Source organism: Benincasa hispida, chromosome 10, assembly GCF_027475165.1.
Source record: "Benincasa hispida cultivar pf3 chromosome 10, pf3_genome.v1.1, whole genome shotgun sequence".
Taxonomy (NCBI): domain Eukaryota; kingdom Viridiplantae; phylum Streptophyta; class Magnoliopsida; order Cucurbitales; family Cucurbitaceae; genus Benincasa; species Benincasa hispida.
Genome location: NC_143487.1, coordinates 55,190,143 through 55,203,307, shown reverse-complemented (window position 1 = coordinate 55,203,307; position 13,165 = coordinate 55,190,143). Strand labels below are relative to the sequence as shown.

Genomic DNA, 13,165 nt, shown 5'->3' with positions numbered 1-13,165 from the left:
TTTCATTTAATCTTTATAATAGTTACAAGTTAAATAAAATTAAAATTAAAATATATAGCAAAGAGTTGCATGCTAACATAGTGTTTTTTTTTAAAAAAAAAAAAAGAGTTTAAAATTAAATTCACATTAGACCTCTGTTTAATAAAAATTTCTAATATGATTAGAAATAAGTTTAATCTTTTAATTCAATTTAATAAGATTAAATTGATTTCGATCAAAAGATAAAAATTTGTAACAAATGTATCTATAAGGGATCTTTGTCTAAGGACAGTTTTGTGTGGTATTTAAGCTGAGGGTGGAACACCCTATTTGGAACTGATCTAGAAGGTGAAGTAGATAGATTTGTTACAAGCATGGAATGAACTTAATCTTATGTAATATCGTAACTCCAAGGCTATTCATGAAAAAAAATTGTGGATTTAAGACATTCTTGTAATTTAACATATTTAGTTAGGCTATTAGTGTAGAAAGCCTTAGAAAATACTTAGGAGTTGTTTGACACAAGGATATGGGTTGCTATGAGATGGGGTCAAAACCCAACTCAATATTTGGAGGTCCAATATTTTATCTCAAATGAATATTATACCCAAGTTGATGAACTCTACGAACACATAAACTCAACTCCAACTCAATGCCCTCAAACAACCCTTTATACTCTTCTAAAAATGGAATGTTCTACAAAAATTGAGACTTAATATGATGTGACTGAGAATATTGGACGAAAACTACCTGAAACGACGAATGTTTAGGAAAGGTTAAGGAAGGGTAATATTACAGCTTTAAAAAGAAAGTGATTTTTTCTAAATAGATGGCAAAGTCAAAAGGTATTTTTTATATTGTATATCAACCATCCATTCTATTCAGCTTAAGGTAAACCGAAGCTCGCTTCTTGAATAGTACTTCTCTTTCCTTCAACTTAAATAACCAAAACTTATGAACATTATAACAAATAACAAAAAATAAGACTTACATAATTGGCGAATTATGTAGAATGATAAAATTCTTTCGCAGGATTGTGATTTTACTTGGAACAGAAACTAAGTTGTTTTATCAACATTACTTCCCCAGCTTTGTATTTACTTGATCAAGTCCTCCCATTTGCAGTATTGTCCCCCAGCTAACGCTCGGTAATACCGATCTCTACAGTAGACCGGTCTACCGTCGGCTGCTTCGGCCGCTGCCGCTGCAAGCTCATCATCGGCCATGACCTCAACCGGTAACTGAAGCAACTGCTCCTTTCTAAAGACATAAACTCTAAGTTACAAAGGAGAACACATGGAAAGAACTTCCCTCAATCCATAATCTCATAGCATTACCTTAAGTTGTATTTTTTGTTGATGTCTGAATCTGGATTAACGTTGGATGATAAGTTTTGGTTTGAGGAAAATCTGGTCTGAACAAAATCCTCTACTGGTGTAGCAAATATGAACAATAATACAGCTGAGACAAGAACAATCCCTGTTCCAACTAGTGTTTGTTTGAGCATGTTGATCACCGGTTTAACCTGTTTTTTTTTTTTTTTTTTTTTCAATCTTTAGTTAAATGAAAATTTAAATGGTGTTTCATATTAGAATGAATTTTCTCTAAGATTGATTAGATTGGTATTGGAAAATACCTTGTAAGATCCTAACAATCTATCACGAGCCAGAACCTACAACCAACAAAAGAAGGTTAAATTATCGTTACCAACAAAAGTATGGTAAATTATAAATATAGATTTAGCATATTCTTAACAATTCCCTGAAAATGCACTTTCTAATGGAAATGGAGAGAAAATAACAGCGATTTAAACCGGTTTTAACATGATGATAAGTTACGAGAAGAAAATCAAAGTATGTTAATAATTTACCTCGGGTGGTTTGACCCACATTTGGCCATCATACCATCCGCTCTCTTCGTAAGGTATAACTGCTGATAACAGCCTATCTCCCACATAACTCCAACCCTGAAACCACAAACCCATCTATGCTTAAAATTAACTAATCTTCAAAGTTTAAGCTAATAAGTTATAACACGTTTAATTCTTTATGCATACTCTTTTAACACATTTTCTTTATTTGTAGAGTCGAAAATTAAGACAAGCCACAACAAATGGATCATTATATAAGGCGATAAGGAAATGACGTTGCAAAAAGTTCTAACATTTTGTTAAATCTCAAAGCTAATGCAGATAGGCCAGGCATAGTTGCAGTGAGTAGAGAGTTAATTTTGGAAAGGTACTTTTAAGTGAAATACTTCCCATGGAACACGAAGTGATTTCTCTAAAAGCAGCAGTGATTAAGAGTGTCTTCAATGGTCTAGAAATTTCAAAATTACTTTGAAACATCTTACCAATGACTATCAAAATTTTGAAGAGTGCTCCTTAATGGGGCTATAACACTTTCTACCCCTACAAACTTATCCCAAACTCATTTTTTCAAAAGACACTTTGAGTCCGCCAAATGCTATAAATTTAGCTAAGATGACTTATTTTCAAAATTTATCACGTGAGAAGTCAATCCAAACGCACCATTTTCATCTTTTATACATACTACATATTCTTAACCTTCATCTCCATTGCTAGTTCAATTCAGATGGCTTCACCATAACTATAAACTTATCCTAAATTCGTGTTTTATTAAGACATTTTGAGTGGTTGTCAAATACTACAAGTTTTGCTAAAATGACTCATTTTCAAAATTAAACACTTGAAAAGTCAATCCAAACACACTATTTTATCTTTTAGACATATTTTTAACCTCAATTTCCATTGCTAGTTTAATTCAAATGTCTTCACTTCACCTAAGCAATGACGGTGAACTTATCTAAAAATCATTTTTTAAAAAGTTATTTTGAGTGGTTGTCAAATACTACAAAGCTTGCTAAAATGACTCGTTTTTAAAATTAAATATTCGAAAAGACAATTCAGACACCCTTTTATACATATTCTTAACCTCCACTTCCATGGCTAGTTCAATTTAGATGCCTTCACCTAAGCCAGAACTATAATAATGGATAGTAAAGAAACTTGCCAGATATATTCTCAAGACAATCAAGGAAACGAGGAGAAGAGTTCCAATTCCAGCAGCAAGCACAAATCGCAGAGGTTCCTGAAACAAAGAAAAGGGTAAGCATAGATATTAAAGTTGGGTCGTTAAGACCCCGTTTGGTAACCATTTAGTTTTTTGTTTTTTGTTTTTGAAAAATTAAGCCTATAAACACTCCTTTCACCTTTAAATTTCTTGTTTTGTTATCTACTTTTTACCAATATTTTAAAAAAAAACTAAGCAAATTTTTGAAAAGTTAAAAAAGTAAAAGTTTAAAAACTTGTTTTTGTTTTTAGAATTTGGCTAATAACTCAACTCTTGTGCTTAAGAAAAATGCAAATCATAGTAAGAAATTGAGAGAAAATAGGCTAATTTCAAAAACCAAAAGCCAAAAATAAAATGGTTACCAAATAGAACCTAAATTAAGAGCTTTTTTCAAATTCAGTACTATTAGTTTGTAAGGTACCCGTGAAGGATTGAAGCTTGCAGCAGCAACGGGGATTCCCAAGACTATGAAGCTTCCTAGCCAAAGCCCTCCAAGGCGAAGAAAGAAAGGCCCTGCTCCCAGCTCACCCCATGAATACAATACCGAGTCTTTTAGAGATGAGTATTCATTCACCTGCATTCTCACAAATATTATGCATCATAAGTCAATGGGATTGAATTTGGTTCCTTTGATTTTAAAGGTTTTGAGACTTATGCTTAGTTTCAATTTGATCTCTATAATTTGGTTGTAGTTTCTATTTGGTCTCTATAATTTAAAATTTTCAGTTTAGCCCTTCTCATTTAGTAGCACTTCATAAAATCATCCCTGTCATTACCACAATACATTGATTCATTTTTTTAACACAACAAAGTAGTGTTCTAAATTTGGCTTATATTAAGAATTAGGAAAGAGTAAAAAGGAGAAGGAAATAGATGGATTTTTCAACTAGGCAAAACACAATTTATGATGACTTAGGAGGTTTAACCAAACTATCATTGGTACGAAAGGATCAAATGGAAACTAAACCAAAAGTAAAACGATTAATTTTTATTTATTTATTTATTTAATGGGATTGTCACTCACATGCGCATATGTAACACAACCGCATTCTGCCAATTACACATTAAACTATTTTTCATCATCATGATTTTGAGACACCTCGTCTTTTAGTTTTGGATCCATCTTTTTCTTCTTTTTTTTTTCATTTTAAGGATTTCAACTTTTACAAACAATTTCCTAGATCTTAGCCCGATTTTGAGAATAAAAAAGAATGAAAGGATGTCGCTAAACTATAATTGCATTTATGCAGTTTGCTATTAAAAAATTATAAATGTTAAAATATAGTACTCTTTTTAAAAGCCATTCATCACTTATTTGCTTTAATAATGTCTATTATTTTAATTGATAACAAAAATGGATAGTCATGCTTATGCTAGATCAAAATAAACAAGTTATATTGATTATTTTAGCTATTGCTTTTGTAGTATTTAATTCCTATTAGGCTAGACTTGCAACTACCATAATATAAAAATAAGAAACGAAAACTACTTCTTTTTTCAAGCTTTGAATATTATTAATTACCACAGAGAACCCAGTCTGCTTTTAAACTAGTGGTTTTAAGCTACTTTTGGTTCTTCACTGTCTAACAAGTCCGGACATTTCAGTTTGCCTAGTCCCAATACATGTTGGACAACAGTCTGCCACTTGATCAACATGTATCAAATACTTATACTCGTTGAGTATATTAAAAAGACACGTATATGACAATAATATTTAATTTTGAGTGTAAAATACATAAAATTAATTTTTAAGTCTATTTACTTTAAATTTTCTTCCATTATAAATAAACATGTCGGGTAGTCGTGTCCGTATCCCATATCCATATTTCTTATCTCACTCTTACCCTACTCAAATGTTTCTTAAAAGAAATGCTTAGGAGTTTAGAACGATGTTTCATGTCTCCAAAATTCGAAAGAATAATGAATATGCTAATGGAAATATAAAAAGAGAGAGAACAAGAAATTGAATGATGAATAAATTATAGAAAGGTATCTTACCGGGCGTTGTTCAAAGGGGACTTCAATTTCCAAGCCAGGGTCCCATTTCTGGCCGGAAAATCTGCCGCCGCCGCCATCAGTTTGATCATCCTTCAAGGCCTTGGCCAAAACCCGTGGATTCAGCCTCCGATTTGGCCTCAATTGAAATCGAAAAGAGGTCCTTACATCTTTGCTATTGCGAATCAGAGAGCAGCAACTGCTGCAGTACACATTCAGTCTGAACATCTACTTGTGAGTGTTCTCCGGTTGCAGTGTGCTTCTCGGAGAAGAAAAATGGGTGCGACCCATTGGAGATTTTGGAGTTTTGGAAAAAGATTTGTCGATGCGTGGATTGTTTTGAGCCTTTCGTGGGATAATCCCAATTATTTTGGATTTTGGAGTTTGATTTTGTTCTTTGATTTGTGTGGCTGCGAATTGGGGTTTTGCGTTTGTTTGTTCAGCGTGTGGATGCTGCCCCTTTGCACGCGGCTGCCTGTGTCTTTCTTCTGCCCCGCCGCAAGGACTTGGTTTGTTTGGACCCTTTCATGCGTCTTTGTTGGACCCTTGCTTTGGATTCATTGTGTGTTTTGGTTTGGTCGGTTTAGCTCGATTCGATTTTCAGTTTTATATAATATGGATCATATAGAATTTAGACCTAAAATTTAAAAACTAAAAAGATATCTTTTCCAAAATTTTAAGTTCAACTTCTAAAATGGTATTGGTAAATCTTAGTTTTTTTAAAATATATATATAATAAAGTCGTTCTAAACCTATTCTATAAATAGAATAGTGTGTTTGTTTTACTTGTGAAAGTTGTTCAAGACCTAGATTGTGTACTTTGCTCTTATCTCTTGAAAGGAAAGTTGGATAATGTTGGTGAGGTAAAAGTTGCTTGGTCGGATATTTGCTTTCAATATTGTGAGTGTGCTCTTAGTATGTCATATTTCTTCTTAGTATGCGTTGTTTCTATCATGAAGTTGTTATGGCTTATTCTGATTCATTTAAGTTCTTTGCGGCTCGCCTAGGTGGAGGCCCACAGTACTATCGTAATTTTTGGGCAATTAGCTCCTTTAGAATATTGTTTTGGTGTTGGCGGGCTACTCTTCATATTTGAGACCATTTGCAACCCTTGGTTCAATATCTATTGGAGTTGGTCGTCAATGTTCAATTTGGTTTGACTTTTGGTTGGAAAGGGATCCTATTCTATAGTAGTTTAAAATTGCAATGATATTGGACGTGAATAGTTTCCTCTGTGTTAAGGTTGGTGATTTCATTTGCACTAGTAAAATTTGGAACTAACCTTCTAACTTTAGAGAGCTGGCTAGACCCTTCGAGCAAGTTCAATCGATAATTGTCGAAGTTGAAAAGGAAAATTGTGTGTTCTAGTTCCCTTGTCACTAAGTAGCATTTCTACTCACTAGTGTTCTAGGAACCAAAGGTTGCTTGGTCGGATGTTTGCTTTCTATGTTGTGAGGTTGGTCTTAGTATCCGCCATTTTCTTCTTATAATGCATTGTTGCTATCATGAAGTTGTTATGACTTATTCTGATTCATTTAAGTTCTTTTCAGCTTGCCTAGGTGGAGGCCTACAACTTGTATAATCGTAGTATTTGGGCAGTTAGGTCCTCTAGAATCTCGTTTTGGTGTTGCCGGGCTACTTTTCATATTTGAGACCATTTTCAACCCTTGGTTTAATATCTATTGGAGTCGATCGTCAATGTTTGATTTGGTTTGACTTTTGATTAAAAAGGGATCCTATTCTACAGTGGTTTAAAAGTACAATTATATTGGATGTGAAGAGTTTCCTCCATCCTAAGGTTGGTGATTTTATCTGCACTAGTAAGACTTGGAACTAGCCTTCTAACTCTAGAGAGCTGGCTAGTCTCTTCAAGCAAGTTCAATTGATAATTGCCGAAGTTGAAAAGGAGAATTTTGTGTTGTAGCTCCCTTTTCAGTCAGTAGCATTTCTAGTCGCTAGTGTCTAGGAGTCCTTGTGGCCTAGGCATAGTGTGGTGACTTGGTCTAACCTTGTTTTGGTTTAGAGGTAGTATTCCTAAACATTCTTTCATTGTTAGGCTTGTTATCTGAAAACGATGACAGACCTATGATCCTATCTGCAGATGGTTGTTTTAATGTTTCTAATGTTTGTATTCTGTGCACCATCTATTCTATTCAGCTTGAGACTAAAGACCATTTATTCTTTGACCGCCTTTTTAGCTAAGCTTTCTAGAGTGACATGCTCTTTTGGGGAGTGTGTTCTCACAGGATCACTCATTGGGATACAGAGCTTAATTGAATTTTTCATATTAGTACGGGTAATCATTTAAGCCATAAGTGTTGGGATTGATGTCCTAATTCTCCCAGAGTCTCGTAGTTTGTAATCTGTACATATTGTTATGAATAAAGTAAGAGTTATTTTATTTGGTATTTACTCATATCCAATAAACAAAGCTTCATGGTTATTGTATGTCAACTTAAGCATGTATATGAGATATACAAGTGGATCATGCCTAAAGTGATAACCTAAATAGGTATGTAGTATAAGGATTAAGGAGGGATACCTAATCCTGGTGACACTACAGATACGACCCACTTTATAGAGGTTTGCAAGTATTGTGAACTACTACAGATGGTAGATCCTAACCATTCATATGGAGACAGGCGAGCGGGGGTGTCCTATACAAAGATTTTGTATAAGACCGGATCACGAGATGACTAGTCTCTATATATAAATCAAATGACCGCCTTCATAGGCTGGAGTTCACAACTCAATTAGGATTCAGGTCATGTTACCTATGGTCATTCTGGTGAAATGAAAGTATCTATTATGAACGGCACTATATAATGAGACTAAATATTTCGTGGTCTAGTCTTATACATACTCTTTTATATAGAATATCTCAACTCACATGTCTCTGTTAGGGTTGATGCCCTAAAGTCTCGTGTCCTGTAGTTTGTAAACAGTTTGTACGAATACTTGTGTTGTATAATATATGATATTTACTTCACATCTTGTATTTTGCTCAGTTGCTTGTTTTATTTGCTTTACCACAAACCAATAGATATAAAATTCCTGATTATCTGTATGTGACTCAACCATGTATGCGGTGACATACAAGTGGATCATGTCTTGAATGATAACCAAAATGGTCTGTAGTATATGGATATAGGAGGGAAACCTTATCCTGGTAACGCTATGGATGCGGCCCACTTTGTGGAATAGTCACAAGTGTTGTGACTTGTCACAGATGATCTGATCCTGATCATTCGTGTTGGAGACATGCAAGTGGGGGCGTCCTATACAAAGAGTTTGTATAAGACTTGACTACGAAGTGTTAATGTCTCATTATATAACACCGTTCATGACAGAGACTTCACTTCACTAGGTGACCATAGGTGACATTACCTCAATCCTGAGTTAGTTAGGAACTCCTGCCATTGAGGGTGGTCCTTCGATTTATATGGGTGCCACTGGCCAGGTCGCCGATTCAAGTCAACCATTTTGGGGATTCGTCTGATTTGAGAGCTGGGAACTCAGCTACACAAGATGGAATTCATTCCTTCCCCGAGGCAGAGGTAAGTAGATAGATAGCTCCCTTAAGGCTGATTCCAGGGCTTGAACGATGTGGCACCACACACTTTCTCTTAGCTCAAGAGGTGTTCACACATAATTGGACTATGTTGTATTGTTCATTAGAGGAATCAGTGGTACTTAAGGAGTGAGATGTAACTATAGGGGCAAAACGATAATTTAGCCCAACTGTACTTATGAGCATCTGTGAAGGGTCATTGTACTCATGATTGGTTATATCCGATGGACACAGAAATATATCTGTGGTAAGAAGAGTTCAGCGGTTGGTCTTTAGTGGAATGTCTGACAGTTAACGGATGGTAGATCTCGTGGCTAAAGAGTTTAGTCAACTATTCACGGACCATTGGAGCTTCGAGCCACAGGTCCATTAGGTCATTGGGTAGCTTGGATAAAGTCGAGAATCAGTGTTTGGGTTAATTTGAAATGTTCAAATTGACAAGAGGAAGTTCGATTGTATATGATATAATTGAATAAGTTAATGATATATGATACAATTGGCTAAATGTATGAGATACATTATTATGGAGGAAATTAGATATAAATATGATTTATATCAAGTAGAGGATAAATTACTATAGTAGATATGTGATATCAAACTATAGGTTAAAAAATATAATATGATTATATTTATTAATATTTTAATTGGTTAATTATATGATAATTAACCTAAAATCACGTGCGGACGTGCGTTAATGGGAAAAGCGTCGGTTATTGTAACTGATGAATTAAAATAAAATTTGTTTAATTTTGAATCGATCGTCTGAAAAAAGATCAAAGAGCGCGTTGGTCTAAAATCGTAATCGATCGCTTAATCTTGAGGGCCTATACGATAGTCACTCTGCGCTTAAACAATCGTCTACCTAGCGCCTAAACGATTGCACACTAAGTCCTAACGATCGGTAGCTTTCCTAAACGATCGTATAGTGTGTTGTGTTTGCTAAACGATCGCCTTCTATTTTCTAAATGATGGTTCAGTAAAATCTACACGATCGTGTACTGTTTTCTAAACGATAAGCATCTTGCTATACGATAGCGTCTTTTTCCATCTCACTTGTTTATCACCTACACGATCTGTTCTTCCTCCTTCCTCTACCAAATTCACCAAAGACCACGCTTTGGGTTCTCACTCCGAGAATACCTGGGGCTCTTTTCTGGTGGTATCGTCCCCGCGGCGTTCGTGTTTGTGCGGTTGTTCGTGCTGTTGTAGTCAGCACTTCTGTTGGCCGTTGGTTGATTGGGTAGAGGTCATCCGCTGCATTGAGTTCCGAAGTTTGAAAACCGTCTTCAACTGGTATGTGAACTCTCTCCTTTGTATTTTTTGTTCAAAGCATGCCGTTAATTGACTAGTTGCTTGCATAACTATGCGTTTGAATATATACTGTGTATTTCGGTCACGGTGAAATTGGAGCGATCCGAACGCGCTCATAGAACTCTTCGGTAAGAGATTCTTCAGTCTCCACATGAATGATCAGGATCAGATCATTTGTAGCACTTTACAACAATTGTAACACCTACAATGCGGGTCATACTCGTAGTGTCACCAGGATAAGGTATCCAGCCTTATCCATCTACTACAGACCATTTAGGTTATCACTTAAACATGATCCACCTATATGTCTCTACATACATGTTTAAGCTATAAGATAACCTTGGATGTTACTTTATTGGTTTGTGGTTAATGCAACTAATTTGGAAATAAAACATCACATATTTTATTACATAAATAAAATGTTTGTACAATATAATTACAAATTATAGGACACTACGAGATTTAGGACATTAATTTCAACACAATAAGCCTCTCATTTCAGGGGTAAGATCAGGTAGATATCTAGGGACATAGGGTGCAAGACGGAATTCACTCCTACCCACTTTTAGGGATTATAGAGAGGTTGTTCCCTTAAGTGTTGGCTCTAAGTCTTGAAGAAAGGGCCCCACCCTCTCATTGGCCCAAGAGGGACTTGGTTTGGTGATTGGATCAAAAACCAATTGTTCATTAGAGGATCAGTGGGACTTAAAGAACAAGATGTAATCTCGGGGGTAGAACAGCTTTTGACCCAACCGTTATTACAAACAACCTGTGAAGGGTTGACTTACTGATTATGGTTATATCAAGTGGACAGAAATATATTTACAGTGAGGGGAGTGCAACTATTAGGCTTTAGTAGAGTGACCTGATAGTTAACGAATGTTGGTTAATTAGGATAAAGAGTTTAGCTAATTAATCTCAGATCATTGGAGCCCATGATCTGTAGGTCCATTAGGTCCTCTACTAGCTCACAAACGGACTAAACCTTAGAATAGAGGGGTGAGAGAATTTGAAGCGTTCAAAATAGAATTAAGGAAATCAGTAATTATATACAATATAATCACACATTTAATTATAGAATTAAATGAAATTAGAGAATTGGATAATATTTAAATTTGATTTAAATATTAACTACATGAATATTCATGTTTGTGGAATTGGTGTATTAATAATTTAATATTGGATATTGAATTATTTTAATTAAATAAATAAATTTTATTTAAAAATTAGTTGTTTGAATTAATTTTATTTTGAATTTTGAATTTTATGAAAATTCATTTGTGTTAATTTAATTTTTGGAATTTTAAATTAAAATTTGAAAAATTGATCTTAAAATCAAATTTTCAACTTAGTGGGTTTATCCCACATTAGACACTAAATTCCCACTTAATCCACAAGTTGATGGTGTCAATCTTGTATGCATTCTGAATGCATGCTTGAATTAAATAAAAAAATCAATAGATTTAAGTTAGTTTTAAAGTGTTGCATGGCTAATTTTGCAGAAATAAGGCTGAAGAAGATGTTTTTCACTCTTTAGCTAAAAACCAGAAAATTTCTTCTCAAAATTCCCTAATTTCTATCTCATTTTGGATCCTACAATCCAATCTAAGGTTCTAGAGAGTAATAGGGGGAGATCAAGTGGTGGTTTACAACTCTTTGGAGAGGAATTTCGTGCTAGATTTCAAGGATTGAAGAGTTCAACAAAGGTATATCTCAAAAATCCTATTTTCTTGTTATGAACATACATGTTTCTATGCTAAAAATGATGGAATTAAAGTGCTTGAGATCCCGTTTTCTTCCGCTAATTGCATGCTAACTCCAACAAGGTTGTGCAATCTAAGGTTCTTTGTATTGTTCTCAGTAGTTTCAGGCTTATATTGAGGGCACTCAAGCAGATTCTTTGGGATCTTTTTCCTTAATTCTATTATGTCTTTTCTTTGTAGTTGGTTTTTTTTTTTTTTTAATTCTTGATCTCTTAATTTCTTTGGTTGTGTCTTGACTTTAGACTGTGAGATCCTCTTTATTTTATGGCAACTCAATATCATATGAAAAATCATAATTAGAATACTTAAATAGTTTACATGTGTTGGGGTTGATGCCCTAAATCTCGTAGTTTTGTAGTTTGTAATTGTATTGTACAAACATTTTATTTATCTAATAAAATAAGAGTATTTTATTCAATATTTAGTTGCATTAACCCACAAAAACCTATAAACTAATATCCAAGGTTATCTTCTGTAACTTAAACATTTATGTGGACACATGCAAATGGATCATGTTTAAGTGATAACCTAAATGGTCTGTAGTATATGGATAAGGTTGGGTACCTTATCATGGTAACTCTACGAATACATCCCGTTTTATAGTTGTTACAATTTTTATAAAGTACTACAAATGATCTAATCTTGATCATTCATGTGGAGACATGTGAGCGGAGGTATTCTATACAAAGAGTTTGTATAAGACCAGACCACGAAATGAATAGTCTCTCTATATAACACCGTTGCTAGAAGAGACTTACATTTCACCAGGATGACCATAGGTGACTTGACCTAAATCCTGAGTGAGTTGTGAACTCATTCCTATGAATACGGTCCTTTGATTTGTATGGATAAGAATGGTCATTTTTGCCCACTCAATATATCTACCATTTTGAGAATTTGTCTGATGGGGAGCTGGGAACGCAGCTATACAAGAAAGAATTCACTTATTCTTTAGTGTTAGAATAAGTAGAGAAATTGCTCCCTTAAAGGTTAATTCCAGGGCTTAAACTGTAAACCCCATACTCCATTTTTCCTACATAAGTAAGTAACAAGCGTGTTAAGTAAAATTATGAAATGAGGTAAAGAAGGTAGGCCGATGGAGGAAGAAAATTCTAAGTGTTAGAAATACTTAGTCAAGGGTGAGTTTTAGATAATACAATAAGTGAAAATTTGCTAAGTATGGAAGCAAAGTGTAGACATGTGTTGATGGAGAAGTGTGGACGCATAGGGTTGCGTGTATAGCAATCAAGGCTTGTAGAGGTTAAGTGTTGAAGGCAAGGGTAAATTATGCATTGGTACTAAGGATGAACAGATGGGTTGAAAGGTATGATGCGTTGATAACGCTTACGAAAGCCTCAAGTGTGTGCGAGCAAAGGCGTGAGACGATCGTGTAGCAGATGAGCTGTGCTATACAATTGGGTAAGCGATCATCTAGTAAATGAATGGCACTACAC

At 34.7% G+C, this 13,165-nt stretch overlaps 1 protein-coding gene across 1 annotated transcript; it reads right to left on the bottom strand.

The window, feature by feature from the left end:
- Positions 1-714: 714 nt before the first annotated feature.
- Positions 715-5,646, bottom strand: CGLD27 (DUF1230 family protein (DUF1230)). Its single transcript, XM_039044370.2, has 7 exons — positions 5,070-5,646; positions 3,493-3,645; positions 3,012-3,089; positions 1,850-1,945; positions 1,616-1,651; positions 1,317-1,504; positions 715-1,239 (listed from the first exon to the last, which is right to left on the bottom strand). The coding sequence occupies exons 1-7, from the start codon at positions 5,292-5,294 to the stop codon at positions 1,077-1,079; spliced, it is 939 nt and encodes a 312-aa protein (XP_038900298.1). The 5' UTR covers positions 5,295-5,646; the 3' UTR covers positions 715-1,076.
- Between the last annotated feature and the right edge of the window lie 7,519 nt (positions 5,647-13,165).